At 40.3% G+C, this 16,831-nt stretch overlaps 1 protein-coding gene and 1 long non-coding RNA gene across 4 annotated transcripts in view; one reads left to right on the top strand and one right to left on the bottom strand.

The window, feature by feature from the left end:
- Positions 1-401: 401 nt before the first annotated feature.
- ORC3 (origin recognition complex subunit 3) overlaps positions 402-16,831 on the bottom strand; it is a 35,339-nt gene continuing 18,909 nt past the window's right edge. Inside the window, exons 12-20 of one of the 3 annotated variants that reach the window (XM_063150629.1) lie at positions 16,321-16,437; positions 15,342-15,421; positions 11,477-11,610; positions 8,994-9,079; positions 8,425-8,522; positions 7,387-7,528; positions 3,215-3,331; positions 2,051-2,130; positions 402-958 (exon numbers count right to left, since the gene is read on the bottom strand). In XM_063150629.1, coding sequence (XP_063006699.1) covers positions 853-958; positions 2,051-2,130; positions 3,215-3,331; positions 7,387-7,528; positions 8,425-8,522; positions 8,994-9,079; positions 11,477-11,610; positions 15,342-15,421; positions 16,321-16,437 — 960 coding nt within the window. In that variant the 3' untranslated portion in view covers positions 402-852. The remainder of the gene's footprint in view (positions 959-2,050; positions 2,131-3,214; positions 3,332-7,386; positions 7,529-8,424; positions 8,523-8,993; positions 9,080-11,476; positions 11,611-15,341; positions 15,422-16,320; positions 16,438-16,831) is intronic. The other 2 variants (XM_063150631.1, XM_063150632.1) reach the window with 2 other exon arrangements.
- Positions 2,067-6,984, top strand: LOC134415361 (uncharacterized). Its single transcript, XR_010027041.1, has 3 exons — positions 2,067-2,447; positions 4,199-4,264; positions 5,412-6,984. It is a non-coding gene; the product is annotated as an uncharacterized LOC134415361 (long non-coding RNA).

Raw genomic sequence — 16,831 nt, 5'->3', positions numbered from 1 at the left:
AGGTTGGTGTGAGAAGGCTTTTTGAAGACTGATCATCAGATGAGCAGCGCTGGTACACGCTCAGCCTACCTTGCTTTTGACACAGCTGTCTCCTTTGCCTGCATGCAGCACAAACCATTGGCAAAGAGGGAGGTTGCAACATGTGCTTTAGGAGGGGATTTTCCTGCCTTCCACCCGAGTGCACAAGTGCCACGGTCTCAGTCTGCTGACACAAGTTTTCCTAACAGCAGGAGTCAGCTAGGACCCATCAACTTCAGCTAGAAAAAGGAATTCAAACAGTTCACTTCTGCTCTTGGCAAAGGGCAAAACTTTGCATCTTCACAATTATTCTCTTCCTCAATGAGTTTTTAGGGAGTTAGGACTAGTTTGGAAGAACACACAGCAGAGGTTGAACATGGAAGTTCATTGTCTTCTTTAGCATACTTGTTTTATTTATTTTTAAATTGAGTTCAAGGATCGAGGAGGCATTTTATAATAATGACTCAAATCCTATCAGCTTATAAGGGTGTTAATAATACTGCTTCATCACTGTCTGACACAGCCAGTGTTGTCCTTTTGGCTTGCTAGCCTGAGTTGTATCAGTGGACTGTTAAATATCACACATCAAAGAAGACTGAAACTGGCACAGCAATACAGTAATTGGAACATGAGCATTAATACAACAGAACATTACACAGGGAAGATGAGCATTAAAAAACATCTCTATTCAAGCCTGCCCAGGCACTCAGAATGTATCTCACAACACGCAGGCACTGCTGACTTTGACTCAGTATGGAAAGTTAGGAAGAAGTAGAGTGGTGGGAACAGAGCCCTTGCTCTGTTGGGAAGGTTTATTAGCACCTTGGTGGCACATTAACAGCCTCCCCATGTCAGCCTTGCCACGTGGTCAGTTTTCTGCTTGCTGGGCTTTATGAAGCCCAGGAGCTCCAGCTCTGAAACGGCTCGAATAAAGCGAGCACTGGGCATGTCAGTGAAGGAAAGAAACCAAGTACACTTCTGATGAGACAGTGACAGACACACTGTTCTCTTCTAGGAGGGCAAGATTTCTAAGTCATGGTAAGCAGAGATTTCACAACGTGTTGCACAATAAAATTGTTGGAAATAAGGGCAGAGCACGAGCTGCCTACAGAAACACAAATCTTCAATCTGATCAGTAGTTCTGCCACATGCGTATGACAGGACAGCAAAGGAAGAGTTCCTTTTCCCACTGCTAAGAGAAGCTTAAAGCCTACAACCATACCAATTTTGTAGTGTCTCAGAAGTTACACTTTTATGCCCCTTGACAAAAAAATGGATAGATAATTACAGAGATTTTTTCTGAGGTTTCATGGCACCACCTTCTTTTTATTCACTGCCTTTGTTGCTGCCTCCCTGACATACAGGTTTATATTCCCGAGTTAGAGAATTAAATTTATTGTGAGTGACAATTAACAGTAGAGCTTGTAAAAAAGGAAGGGCCAGGAAAGCCAGGTATAGTGTTAGAGCATATAATTATGATTCCTTTAGTTAAGCCTATTTTTGCATAACTGCTCATTTCTTCTCTGTGGCAGCACTACTGCTGTGGCCATGAGTTTTGGTTCTAATGCTCATCTATTAAATATTTTTTAGACCTCAGTTCAGGATCAGGACAAAGTAACAAGCAGAATGGGTGTCCTGTGCAAAGTAAGTTCTCAACTCCAAGGTACTGGAACATAATGAGCTCTATTTCTCCATGTGCTCTCCAGGTCAGAGCCCTCCTCCTATCAGCTCTACCCCTATCCAGCAGCTATACCAACTCTCTGATGATTTACCCAGTTTCAACTTGTTTTATGGACTTTTGGTTCTCTTTCAGACCCAAACCCTCCTGTAGACCAAAGCTCCTCTCCTACATCACCATTCCCAGCCCAGCTATTTAAACTATTTCTTAGACATTTTCAATACATTAAGGCTGTTTAAAATAATTTTTCTAAAATTAGTTAATCAGTGTACATGAAACTATATTTTAAAAGCCCTGGTTCATAAATCCTGTAAGCTTTTCCATGTCAAGCTTGAGAAAAATGAGAAAGGATACTGGATAACATCATCCACCTGGTCTGAGGAAGCTGCATCTGCATTTGGTTCCTCAGCTGCCATCACCACAGTTGAGAAAGCCTAGAAAGGGAAAAGCAGCACAGATTTATTCAGGTTTATTCCAGTTTTATATCCAGACAGATAGATCTGCATATAAAACAGTGACCTCTGAGCTGAAGGCCATCATTCAGGGGGAATAAGATCTTGGAAGGAGAACTCCAGAAGTGTGTCAGTTCAGCAGCAATCAAAGAGCAAGCAAGGTTACACATTACCATGGCAGGAATATACAATGCAAGACATCATTCTCTGAACTCCTGTGCCTGCATTTTAGATCTCAAATGGTTCTGGTTCCTGACCCATTCTCAGAGAAACTACAGAACTGAAAAAATATTCTCAAGGTAAGACTGCTTAAATATTTTGGGGAAGTGATAGAGGTAAGTTGGCTGTGAAGAAATCTATAAAACTGAGGGACAGCAGGAGTCTGGGTAGGAATACACAATACACAACCAGGGCAGCAGCAAACAAAGCACAGCTGGAAGAAGCAAAAGGAGTATCCTCTGAACTGCAGGTGGTTAAGCTACAGAGTTTCTTGCAGAGGATGCTGTGGTTGCTAAAATATCCTGGTAATGACATCCAGGTAGGTTTACAAAATACAGAAGAACCACTCAAGTTTAGGAAACCTTAGAGCTAAAATGTGATTGTTAGCCAGGGAGACTTTATCATATTAATGTATATTCTCTTGCTATATTCTCTCTGCCTTTGGGTACAGTAGGAGACAGGTTATCAAGCTAGAAGGACCCAGGCTTTTTTCTGGCACAAGCATTCTCTCCAAGAGCCCCCACTGCCTGTTTCCATAAAAGTGTCACAGAATACTTAAAGACAAAAAAAAAAAAAAAAAAGAAAGGCAATTTTGTTAAGCACAAAATCTGACCTGCGCTGAGCTTAAAATAGAAACAGAAGCAAAATAGTTTCATCAGAGATTGACACAGCTGGAAATAAATGATTCACAATAGAGAAAGACTTACTGGAGTTACTGTGGGTTCTTGTGGACCAAGTTATGCAATGATATAAACTGTCAGAAGGGGCACTGAAGAAAAGCAGCCATGCAGGAAAAAGGGAAATCAGAATACTGACAGCAGGCAAAGGCACTGTTTGCATCACATACCTCTAACCAATCCACGAGATTGATCAATCTGCCACATTCCAAATGAAGCTTATACACTATGCATATGTCAGGGGCTTTGTTAGAAATGCCTCCTCCATCACATCTCAGAGCTTGGTTCTGATGAAAAAAATTGAAGGCAGTAACTTTGGTCAGTGTCTAATCTTGAGCAATTCCAAGGGCTAGACAAAACATTATTTCAGGTAATTCAGATAGTAGGTATTTTATGCAAATGTTTACTGTTTGTGTGTTTAATGGCAAGTTGATGGTACAAAGAAAAAAAAAAAAACAAACAGAAAAACCCAAGAAAATAAGCATCCTATTTAAAAAAAACCAACAATCCCCCCCCCAGCTACTTCACTGCTGGTGTTCCTTCTGTAACACTTAGCAGCATCTGCTGTAATGAGTGATTATCTGATTATTCTTTTATGCATTTTTTTTGCTAGTTCTATTTACATATAAGACAGAAATACTCCATTTTATGGAGTCAGGAGAAGAAACCAGTCATGATTTGCCATGTAGAAAATAGGAAAGTATAATTTTTCCCCCAGCCCCCTTGAAAGGAGAGCTTACTATAGATCTGTCATATGTACTAAAAAGAATTGCTTCTCTCATCCCAGAGTTTTGTCTTTGAAATGTAACAATCATTTATCTCTAGCTTGAAACTCAGCATCTGTAAAGGCAAAAGTCTAATTTCTCACTAAGTACACTATGTTTCAGGAAATTCATGGAATCATTAAGGTTGGAAAAGCCCTTGCAGATCATGTGAGTCCAATGATTAACCCAGCACTGCCAAGGCCACCATTAAACTGTGTTCTTTACTGCCACATCCACATGTCTTTTAAATCTCTCCAGGGATGGTGAGTCCACAACTTCCCTGGGCAGCCTGTTCCAATGCTGATTCTTTCCAGGAATAAATTTTTCCAAATATCCAACCTAAACCTCCTCTGCTGCAACCTGAGGCCATTTTCTCTTGTCCTGTTGCAGATTCCCTGGGAGAAGAAGCCAATCCCCACCTGGCTCCAGCCTCCTTTCAGACAGCTGTAGAGAGTGGTAAGGTTCCTCCTGAGCTTCTTTTTCTCCAGGCTAAACAATCCCATCTCTCAGCTGCTCCTCAGAGCACCCTCCCAGCTTTGTTGTTGTTGTCCTTCTCTGGACATGCTCCAGCACTCAATGTCCTTTTTAAAGGGAGGGGCCCAGCACTGGACACAGCACTCAAGATGCAGCCTCACCATTGCAGAGCACAGGGGGACAATCCCTGCCCTGCTGCTCCACTGGCTTTCCTGACACCTGGGCACAGCTGGCTCCTGTTCAGCCACTCCTGACCAGCACCCCCAGGCCCTTTTCTGCTGGGCAGCTTTCCAGCCTCCTGGATTCAAGGTCATCAGCACTGAACCATTTCCTTGGGAAGCTGAAAAGCCACTCGAGCCAGAGGCAAAAGTCTCAGTACAGCTGCAGAAATTTACAGCATTTCATTTCAGTTTCATGCACTCTAAGAAGTCAGCTGTCTTAACATGAAAACAACCACTGATCATTCCTTTCAGGTCACAGAAGTTTGTTCTAAAACACTTTCATATGCTAGTAAAATATACAAGCAACTTTAGGGAAGTTATAAAGCTGTAGCAATGACAGATACCTTCAAAAGAAAAATGCTTTTCAAGACAGGAAAGAAGACTAAGCAAAAAAATTTTGCCCAAGAATCTGTAGCTTACCCATAGATGTCAATTCCTGCAATTTTTGAGACTCAGCTCCAGTTTGGACTCTGTCACTTATGAGACATTTCACAATTTACAGAACACCTAGCAATTTTCAAGTTTATTTACTCTCCCCTACAAGGAACATAAAAGCTATAGACCTTAGGTTAGGATCTGTCAGTTCATATCAAGAGGGTTTCCAGAAAAATCCAGAGAAATATGGCTAACCCCTCACAGTGTTACAATGCTGACATTAGTTCATCAGGAACTCAGGGGTATTATGGCACACTTCTGTAACTCAGGATTTCCAATACTCCTGTGTTAGTACCTGGCACACGTGAGGTTACACTTCTGGCTGATGTAGATCTAGTGACTCACCACTGCCCAAAACACTACACCCTTCCCCTTCCCCTCTCCTACAGCACCCAGCTCTGTGGTTTTCTACTGCTCACCCATGTGCCAACCTGGCAATGCTGGACTCTTTGCATTGTTTTTTTAATTTTAAGGTCAGGACAGTTAACCAAGAGAGCATGCAGCTTCCAGAGCAACTGCACACCCCCGGAACTCGTCTGCAGCAGCACCTGAGAGATCCCAGCCTCCCCTGTGGTAGCTGGGCCGAGGCTCTGCAGAGCAGTGGAGGGAGCTGGGAGGGAGCTGCAGCTGCCAGCAGGGAAACCTCAGCTCTGAGGCTGCAGCACACATGTGGTCCCCAGAGGAAACACCCGGGCTGACAAGCAGGAAGCTGCCCCACAATGAGCAGCCAGCTGTGGATCCACCTGTACAGCACAAAGGTGCTGCTCCCAAAAGAACAGAACAGGAGTGGGAGCAACCCAGAACACAGCTGATGAGGAATTGCTGCTGCCTGACCCTGCCCCAGGGTAGAGAGAGGACACAGCACACCTTGCTCTGGAATCAATGCTGTTATCCCAAGGACCAAATCCTTTCCCTGATGTGGGAGCTGGTATCCCAAGTTTCAGCTTGCTCAGTTTTCAAGGGATCAGTGAAACTAGAATTATGCTGGGTTTGATGCAGGCTTTTTTTGGGTTCTCTTCTACCCCCAGCCTGATAAATATGACCCTTGGTTCACACTTTGCTAAATAACTAACTGGACTCCTGTAAGCAGTGCATCACAAATTAATTATTCACTGGTACTCTACTGAAGCACTTCTCTGTCCTGGCCTTCTTCTCCACTTTTGGAGAACTTTGCTCTGGTCACAGTGCAGAAAAACACAAACCATGTAGAAGTCATAGACAGAAAATATTTGACTCACTTGGATTAAAATGCTAAGCAAGGTACTCAGCCAATACTGCTACTGTTAGAAGCTATGCCAAAACTTCACAATCTTCTCAGAAAATGTGGAAATATGTTAAAGCATGTCCAAGTACAAAGTACAGGATGACAAAGGGCTTTAAATCTTGTCAACTCATCAAAGAGAACAGACTACTTATTAAAGACATCAGTAGTTACATTTTCTTGGCTGTCCTAGTCTATGTGTTTACAGGTTTTCTAAAAATATAAATTACTGAGGTTCATATTAGCTTTCTTTAATGGTAACTTGCTAACTACTGTTCTCACAAATAAGCTCTGTAAATGCTTTTAGTAATAACTCCTGCACACAGCGAAACTGATAACCCTCATTCAAATCGAGGACAGAGCCAGCAAACCCAATACAAATCAGATTTCAATACAAATGTAGATTTCAAAGGCTGATCTTTATCAGCCTTTACAGTTCCTGGTAGCGTTAGCTTTGATCCAATAGTGCATTACTCTGATACAGCCACAACCAATTTTCTTCAAAATTATGATGCATTTTTTAGGAAAAATGTTAGGCAATAAGAACAAGTTCAAGCAACTTCTATAATCAAGTAAAAAGAAATGTATGTTCACCCCTTTTCCAAATCCTAGTGTATTTCTTTCTTTTGGTCATCCTTTCAGTTTGACTTATGAAAGAAGTGGAGAACAGTCTGCTTTTCTCTTACAGAAAAGGACAGGGTTAAGCTGATCCTTTTCTTGGACTCAGAAAACATAGGATATCAATGTACAACAAGGATTAAAATAAAATTATAGAGGAAAGCAAAGGACTTGGTCAAATACGCTGTAATTATGCTATTTTAACGTTATGACTCCACCTGAACAGCCTTTACCTTACAGCTAATCTACATAGTGAGGACTGAGCACCAGCCCTATTAAGAAAGTCTCTGGAAAGAGTAACAGACACTTTATTTTTCCCTGTGGACAGTCATCCTAATTGCAGTGGAGGACAAAATTAGTGTTCTGCTACATCTACGGAAGAAAGAAAATATCATGGCCGGGACACGCTCTGAAAAACGGATTCCTTCCCAGAATTACCTTCGCCAGACAGACTCCCCAGCTGCTCGAACAAAGTCCCCAGCTGCTTATCAGCACTCGCTAGCTCTCTGCAGAACAGCTGAGCACGTGCCAGGATGTGTGAGGCACAAGCTCGGCCTGCGGCCGCTCACCTTGAGGTACCAGTGGGGGCTGTTGAGCGCCGTGTGCAGCGCCGTCCTGGGCGCCGCGGTCAGGCGCCCGCGCACAACCGCGGCACCGCTGAAGTACACCATCTCCTGCAGGGTCCTCTCGGCTGCAGGAACAAGGTATCTTCTGGAAAAGCAGGAGGTGGGGGGGGGGGGGTGGGGGGTGGGGGAGACACAAGCTTCAGCTGAAGGGAAACAACACAAGTCTACTGCTGTCAGATTATAAAAATGCATCTTTCCCATCCAATACTGAAAAATCTCTGAAAAACAAGAAATAAACTCTTAAGCAGAGAAGTCTGTTATTATCAACCCTATATCTCATGGATTTAGCACAGAACTCTAGCTGGGACACTGACAAATTCAAAAATAAGGGCAGCAGCTACAGTGCTAACCCAGTCAAGTACTCCACAGATGTTATTTATCCATCTCAAGGCCGCACCATGAGTCTGTGCTCATCTTGGCCTTCCTAGCTGAAGCTTTTTGCTTGGCAGTGATACTTCTGTTAGCTTCTCTGCCTCCCCCCACCCTCTATAATTAACAAATGCCTTCATCTCTTCCCCCACCACAACAAGCCTTTCACATTTTCCACTTCAGAGCTGCCTCCAAAACTGCATCTGCTACGGTTTGCTCACCAAAACAGTTCCCAAAATGGACAGGATATCACACTTGACATCTGTACAGTTTTGTAAGCAGAACAGATCAGCAAAGATTAGGGTAAAGACTCTTGACTTTATTTTGCCACTTATACCCACTCCTCCCTCAACACTGTCTCAGCAGCCAAAGTAGGTTGGTCCATTTGTACTCTAATTACTTCAACTGATCTCTTGGAAAAGAGGTGTCATTCGTTTGGTTTGGGTTTTTTTAGTCATTATTTTTAGAGCCCTCAAAGAAAGAATAGGAAGAGGAAAAAAAAGTGTGCCACAGGGAGTGAGACACAATTTTGACACGATTAACATGTTAGTAAAATTTCATTTGCAACTTATAGTGCAAACTAATGCAGGAATATAAAACAGGAAGGCTCACCTTACAAGACTGTCTATATAGTCAACAACTTCAAAACGAAGCATTTCAAACTTTGTCAGTTTCTTAGACCTCCTTGATTCCTTCAACTCCAACAAAGTCTTTAAAAAAAAGTGGTGCATAAGACTACATGGGAGGCAGTTATTCTCTGGAGAACACAATCTATGTGTTTAACATGTATAATTAATTTTTGCTGGCATGTTCTCACTGATGATGTTTGAAATGTAATCATGCAGTTATTTTTATTTCGGCCAATGTATTCATTTCTCAAATCCGTAGGAGTTCGAGAAATTCAAAGAAATGTGTGTTAGGCAGAATGTCTAAATTACAAGTTAAATAAAAACATCTAATTTGCATTTTAAAATCCTGGTTTATGATAGATTATTTTCTATAATTTTCTATGTGTCAGGACGGCCTGAAATACATAGCTGGTACTTATTCATTCATTTTTAAGATGAGACATTCACACACAACCCTTTACTCAGAGATCCAGCAAGCTGGGAAGAACTAACCATGAACATTTTAAAACATTAATTTAAGGAACCAGTCAGTAAAGCCTAGGCAGGCCTAACCTTCTGAAGGTGATAAAGGTCTGTCTTCTTCTGGAGCTCCTTTTGTGGCGATACAGACACATCTCGTTCTTGGGAAGCTTCTGCTACTAGAACAAAACTAAAGTTTGATATGTGGGGTAAACTTTTCCTACATAAACCTCCTAACCCCAAGAACTCTTCAAAGCACTCAGCAGTTCCTTGTTCACACAGACCCAACCACAGGCAGCTTTTGGGCCTTGCATCTTGCAGAAGATTGTTAAAAAAGGAGTCTGCAGTACAGCTTAGCCAACAGTGATTAAGTAACAATCCAGCCCTGAGCAAAGGCCCAGCACAAGCCTTGCACATCACTTTAATTCTGTTTAGGTCATCCTAGGTCATACCCTCAACATTTGCTAATTTGACACATTAGGACTAGGTACTACTCATGCTTTTGGAATATTTAAAAAGCCACATGCTGAATTTTTTTTTTTCCTTCTCACGTGCAGAAAAATAATGAGTAAGAAATGAGTTGTCCCTACCTAATGCAGAAACTGCAACCAGAGCAGCAAACAGAAGCATGCTAAGGTACTTCATTGCCCAGTTTTATTCTCACCTTAATTTATAAGAAAATTACATCTTCATGGACACGCAGTTCGGTGATCAATTACACCAATTCTTAGTAATTTTTAGGTAAAATCAAAAAAGCCAAACCTCCCAAAGCACAATCAGTGCCAGGATGAGTGATAATCAGAAAAAAAGGAATCTAGATTTCTTGCCTTATTCAAGATGGCAGATGGAGATTCCACCCACACATCACAGGTAAAGCTCTATCAGCAGTGACAATCATGATATTTAAAAGCTTTTTGGTGACCTGCAGAGAACAATTTGGTATCTTCCAGGGTCCTGTGGACATTCATCTGAGTGTTGAAGACTTCAAATCAGAAAACTTCCTCTCCACTAGTACACCAATATATTTTTTTATTTTACAAATCCTGCAGCTCAAATTAGACTGAATGTGAAGATATTTCATTTGTTCAAGCTTCATGATTTTATGTTTTTCAGTTCATTAGGCAGTCAGGACAATGGACTCTGTTGTTATAAAATACAGTATTTTTATATCCTTTCACTTTAGGAGCTCTGTGAGCAATTTGGGTACATCACATTTTTGGCAGACGTCTGAGAACCCTCACTAAAGATCAACACCATCACATAAATATAAAGTAAAAAGTTATCTAATGCAGCAATCCATTCACAGTATATCTTAACTTCTACTTCTCACTTCTCCTTTGGAGCTTAAATTAAATCCACTTTGAAAAGAAACTAAGATCATTCATGGATTCAGTAGACCTTCTCTATTTTAAACTCATCTTCAAATCCTAAGTAAACATAAATACTGTCTTTTTTGCTTTATAGTTCTGCAAGTTCTGAATCCCCAAAGCTGTTGTTCCTTATTCATTTCCTCAAGATAAGAATCCAACTACTTAAAAGCCTTTTGCTTGAATTCTTTTTTTGCAAACTAGACAAACCTTTGGTTTTCCATCATAGTTCAGATTCCTCAGTGCTTGTACCAGCAGTGATATACACAGCTTTTTCAAAGTGATGACCTATTTTCTGTACCACTGCTCTGCTTTTACTACAACTATTAAAAAATACACAGTACAGACAAGAGCTGATTCTTTTGGACAACCCCCAGTTAAGCCTACAGTGTGATGTGACCACTTTAATTAATACTGACTGCACTTGGGGGTTGCTGCCTACTTGCCCAAATGCTGTACAGCAACCACACTGGTAATGAGCTTAATTAATATGCATAAACAGACCAGATAACCAATTAATCTTCAAAAGCCAATCTTTGAGGAGTGCTTCTCCATAATCCAGGGAAAGCAACAACATTCCTATTCCAGAAGAATGCTGGAATACATCATACTCGTGTTTCAGAGAAAATGCAGCAGTTTCAGTTAACCTGCCTCTGAAAGACAGAATGCTGCTACTCACTTGCCTTGCCAAACTTTGAAATGTGTCCTGGACCATGAACAATCAAATCTAGGGGCTTGACAGGTCACAGCCTGACAGGTCACAGCAGAGCTGACAACTGGCACTTGGGGTCCTAGCTCTGAACGTGCAGGGGAAGGAACCTTACAAACACTGGGATTAAATTCCATGTCTTATGGAGTCCTTGCCTGTCTGCTGCTATGTATCTTTAAAACCAGTTTGTTTTTAGCAACTACAACATCTGTTAAAATGCTCAAAATACATGTATGAGAGATTTAGGGGATAATGTTTGCTGATCTGTCCAATTTCTTATCTTACATCACTCCTCCGTATTATAAAAAACACAAACCACATACCAGTAGAGAATATAAACATTTCCTAAATTTGTGCATGTATTAAAAAAAATCCTGCAAATATGATGGTTTCATATGATGACAGGCTATCTCAGGGAAAATGGTCAGATTACTCATTGGTCAGATTACAAAATAGCTTTTATATAATCTGTAATGGAATACATGATGGAACACACCCACCTTCTAGATTCTGAAACTGGGTCAGGAACTCCTTCAACTTTTCTACTGCCCTATCAAACTCCTTTCCAGAAGATGACATCAAAATTTCCACACATTGTTGGAGCATGGTTACCAAATCAGTCTTATTCAGCATCCTAAAAGACACAATTGCTGGCTGAAGTTGAAAAGCAGAATGATGAAACAGCTTTCAATGTTCTTAGTTGAAAAAAGTTAAAAAAATAAAAACAAATTGAAAAATTCCTTTTAAAAGAAGAAAAAATCTCCAGGATTACAAACATTCAGTCTTGCAGCAAAGTCAGGGTTTTTTTTCCTGCTGTCATTAATAGAAAGAAACAAACCAATTAGTTTTGGTGATGATGTCCTTCACATTTTCTTGCAGAAGAATAGTTTTCCTGATTATCTAAAAACACTTGCTGGACACAGGAGTTGCAATTTTTGAAACTGTGAGTCAGACATCAAAACAAAATTTTAAAAAACCCAACACTCAAAACCAAATCATGGTAGGGTTCAGAACTCATTCGCAAAACCAGTAAATGAAATGGTAAAAAAAAAAAATCACTATGTAAACACATCCACAAAATTAATCTCTGTGACTCAGAATTACTCTCAAATGAAATCTGTATGCTTTTTTCTGTATTTAATTGCTGTAAATTTAACCATCACTAGAATCCCAGAACCACTGAAGTTGTAAGGGATCTCTTGAGATCCAGCCCAACCTCCAGCTCAGCATTTACTCAGTATTTAGTTATTAGGGCGTCTCCCAAGTGTCACTGAGCACTGCTCAGTCTCAAAATCCTAATGTAAAAGATATCAAAGCAATGACAGTGGTCAGTCTCTCAAGCAGTGGGTTTCCTCATCAGCTACCTAAAAACTGGCTAAGAAATTTAAGGAAGAATTCAGAAGAGGCTGGGGAAGCTCTGTGGATATCTGGAGGGACAACTGCAATTTGAGTTGTAGTTTCTAACTGGCAATGGATACTAAATACTTCTAAAGGTTAAAATTTAAAACTTCAGTTTATCTGCTTCAGGGTTACAGACTTTTGCAAGTCAGGTATTGCCTTCAGATGCACTTGTTTTGTACAGAAAAGCATCAGGAGTTAACAACAGAAAGTATGGCCTTGACCACACAAAACATTTTGAAACTGTCTTGTACTATAATGGGTAAACAAGATAGCCTTGTTCCAGGCCAGACAAAACACTGCAGTTAAACACCCAATATGGAGAGAAAATAAGTGGATCTGGAGATCTGCAAATGGGAAAGAACAAATTTATTTTCCTACTGTTATTCAAAAGGAAACTGCAAGTTCTAGAAAAGCTTATGAACAACAATGGGATTACAGGGCCCAAAGAATAGGCAAGAAGGCAGCTATCACATATGACAAAACAGTAAAGATCCTTTGCAACCTTTTAGGTTTGAGATTACTGCAAGGTATGCCAGGTATCAGTGGGGTTAAGATTTTCATTTGGTGAGGAGTCAGACTTAAAGCAGGAAGGAAGATCTCAGATCACCAAAAGACAGTAAATAAATCTAACTCAGATTATTCAGACAAGTTATGCAAGAGAAGAAAGGAAGCTACAATGAAGTCCACAGAAACTCCTTCTGAAAGCTGAAGAGGGAAATCACCTGAAGAAGCAATATCATGTTGGTCAGCACCAGCCACAGAAGGGCAGGACTGTGATAAGCAGCATGTGATGAAAAGCCACCCATAATTAGCAGACAAAAACCAGAGTACAGTATCTAGACAGAAGACAATAGGGCAGACAGTCCTTGAAGTTTTGCCACCCAAAAGGTTGATGAGATGTCCCAGCCAGTTAACTCCACATAACCAATCGAGTGAGACGCTCTCCAACCCTCCTGTGATGGAATTAATGCAAAATGAACTGAAGCTCACACATTCTCTGTCACCCCATGGCATCTTTTACACTTTGGAAAACTCAGGTAGAGTAACTCCTGTCTAGATTGCTCAAGTGAGATTACCTGAAACACCACCTTTGGGAAGAGCACTTCTAGCAGAAGGCATAAAAGCCTGTTCAGGGAAAGGCTGAAGTAGAGAAGCCAATCACAAAAGAAACACAATTCAGAAACTTAAAACCTTACATTCAAACATAATTCATAAAAGGCAAAAGAGGTACTCTGTTAGAAAATGAGAAATAAGCTGATCTAAAGCTTCTCTGTTTTCTACTTTCTAAATACGAGGGGAAAAAAAAAGATGGATTCCAGAAAAACACTGAAAAGGATTAAGGGATGGGGAAGGGTGAACATCAGGATATCAACAGGTGATGTGACTCCCAGGAAGGCAGAGATATTAAGGAACAGCGAGCAACTTTTAAACCTGAGCAAAAGGGGAAAAAACAGATTGTGAGTAGAAGGGGAAAGACCACATTTTATAATTTTCTTCTAAAAGATAACAGCAAGATTCTACATAGAAAAAGCAGAGATGAGAGGAATTATTTGTAAAAAGGCAAACAGAAGTTAAAAGCTGAAAAAATTATAATCACAACTAGAATTCCAAGTACTTGAAGAAGTTGTGTTGGACAAGTTTTGCTAGGAAAATGACAGAATTTCTGAATTAAAAAAATATAAAAATCATAGAATCACCATCTATGAAAGCAGAGACTACCATCACTGTATTTCTATCAGAGGCTCCCACAGTGGGAGCCAGGACCAGAAGAACAACAGGAGGGAGATGAACAGATAACATTAAAAGGGGAGCAAGCCAAAATCTGATGGCAGCATCAACTTTGAGATAGGAGAAGAGACAGATGAATTCAGAGAGGATGAAAGCAAATTAAACAAAGGAGAAGAAAAAAGAGAGGGGAAAAAGGCCAAGAGTTATTAAGAGATTGCAGATAGTAGAGAAAGCAGAATGACACATTTGTGGGCAAGAGCCGAGAGGTGACTGAGTGCTGTCAAGATTCAGGAGAATCAGAGAAGGAACACAAAGGAAAGACTGCAGAAATGACAACTCAAGCATGTAATCCTTTCAAAGGGATGAGGGTAAAGAACACAGAAAAGTGGCTATGTGCAAGAACCACTCAGTATGGCTAAAGTACAGTTTGAAGAGTGTGTTTCCTTGTGTGTGTGTATCAGCTACCCTCCATCCACCACTGAAATGGTTTTTCTGTGCAGGTTTACTGCCAGACACATCAAACCTGAGCAGCTCAGGGGGTCTGGGAGAGGCATTTACAGTTATGGGGTCGTGTGACAAAGCCAAGGGATCTTTTGAATGAGTGCAGCTATCAGGAGACAGACATGGCCATGTGTCTGTTGAAAGCACATTTAGAAGTCTTTAGCTGCAACATTGCAATTGAAAGGTTTTCTACAAGAAAAGTGGCTTTGACAACTTTGGCATTTTAAACACTGACAGACAACACAAATACAGCCTCTCCTGAAGTCCTATGCTCACAGTATCAGAAAAAATTAACTCAGTCCCTGTAAAAACTGTTAAGGCAAATCACGAAGAGAAGGAAAGCAGTAAAAAAAGAAAGGCCTCAGTTACTGTTCACTGGAAAGTGATTCTAATTTTCACACCAGATTAAAATTTAAGACAACTAAGACTAATAATCTGATTGATAATATCTACCACAATCATACTTTAAAAGACAAAACTCATTCTCATTCACACAAAGTAATCTCTGTGGTTTCAGCAAAATTACTCAGGGCATATGAGATCTGAGAACCTGCCTGAATTTCACAGAAATCAGTAGAAAACCAAACTGAAAACAGCAGACAATTACACTTGCAAACAACCCTAAAACTAGCTGTGAATAGGTAAGAGCCTCAGCTTTAAGTTCCAGAATAACTGATGACTGATACTTTCCATGTGTTCGGTGGTATTAAAACAAAATGGGAAAAAAAAAATCACCTTGCTAGTTGAAGAGATGACTCATACTCCTCTGTCTCCCACACTCGGTTTTCCAAACAAGCACAGTGCAACTCCCTGATCTGTTATGCAGAAGGTGAAGAAAGGATAAAGTGTTTTACAAAGTAATCTGGGAATCTTACAACAAGCTGTTCAAAGCAATATGCAATTTCTTTAGAGCCTGTTTTCCAAAGATGGAGAACGACTGCAAAAGGAATGACAGCTTTTAATATCTTCCAGAACCAAGCTTCTGCTAGAGACTTGCTCTGCACCAGGTTCCAAACAACTAACATTCAGGTGAAGTTAACTGCAGTGAACAGAAAGGAACTCCAATCAAATACCCCAGCTAAAACATCCTTTTATTCTCAAACAGTCCATGATGCTTTTGTAGTCAGTGACAGATTCTAGTAACAGTATGGAATACATTGAGAACTGGGAGACAGGTGCACATGCACAGAATATATAATTGCTCTGCTAGCAAAAGAAATTGCTTAGCATGAGAAGGTGGAATAAATGACATCAGAGCAATAGGACTATTAACAGAGCAACTATTCCTCCTACAATTGCTTTTTTTCTGTACAGAAGGCTGCTAAAAACTCAGTCTCTTCATCTGAATTTGACTAGTGTACTAATAGGTGGTAGAAGAGTGTACACAGCAATGCATACAGGTAACCTCAGATGTGGGAAAGTCAATGTGTGGATCCTCTGGCTGATCTGTGCACCTGCCTCCTCCTGGAAACTCCTTCCCATTGACTGACAGGGTGTCATCCATGCCAGTAAAGAAACCACACACTCTCATCCTCTGCCCATAGAAAGAGAGCATCTCTCTCCATTTTAAGAAGCAGGGGGCAAACCAGCACATTAATAAATAAAGAGTAAATATTTATTTAACTGTCATGCTTTGAGGGAAAAAAAACAAACAAAACAAACCAAAATCACAATAACAACAACCCAACAAGACCCACGTATAACACAACATCACCTGCTTGCCCAAAGGATACTTCGGAAGAGAAGATGTGAAAACATGAAGACATCTCAGAATTAGAACATAATTTTCATGGTAAACATGTAAGTCCTCCAGCAACTTCTCTGTTTCTTCCTACAGTGATAGAATAATTTTAAAAGTAATTCTGACATCCATTTAAAACTCCCATAAAACACTTAATATTACTCTGAACTTTCGATACTGTACTGTGCTATGATTTAAATCATCAATCTTAAATGGAGATCACTAAGCAAATGAGCTGTATTTCAACAGTTCACTGCATTCTCATTGCATATTGTTACCTTTACTTTCTTCCTCCAGCTCAGCAGAGATTTGCTATTGGCTAGCATTAGTATTCTACCATTTTCAACTATATTTAGGCCTTTAGACTTGAAATGCTTTTACTCGAAAACTTGAATTTTTATGCTACAAATGCATTTAAAATTCATTTCTTATATTGTGGGTGGCTGTTGTTTTTATTAGTTACATGTACAAAAAAAGACCACTT

Source organism: Melospiza melodia, chromosome 3 (assembly GCF_035770615.1).
Source record: "Melospiza melodia melodia isolate bMelMel2 chromosome 3, bMelMel2.pri, whole genome shotgun sequence".
Taxonomy (NCBI): Eukaryota; Metazoa; Chordata; class Aves; order Passeriformes; family Passerellidae; genus Melospiza; species Melospiza melodia.
Note: the sequence above shows the minus strand (reverse complement) of the source record. Positions and strands in the feature narration are given on the sequence as shown.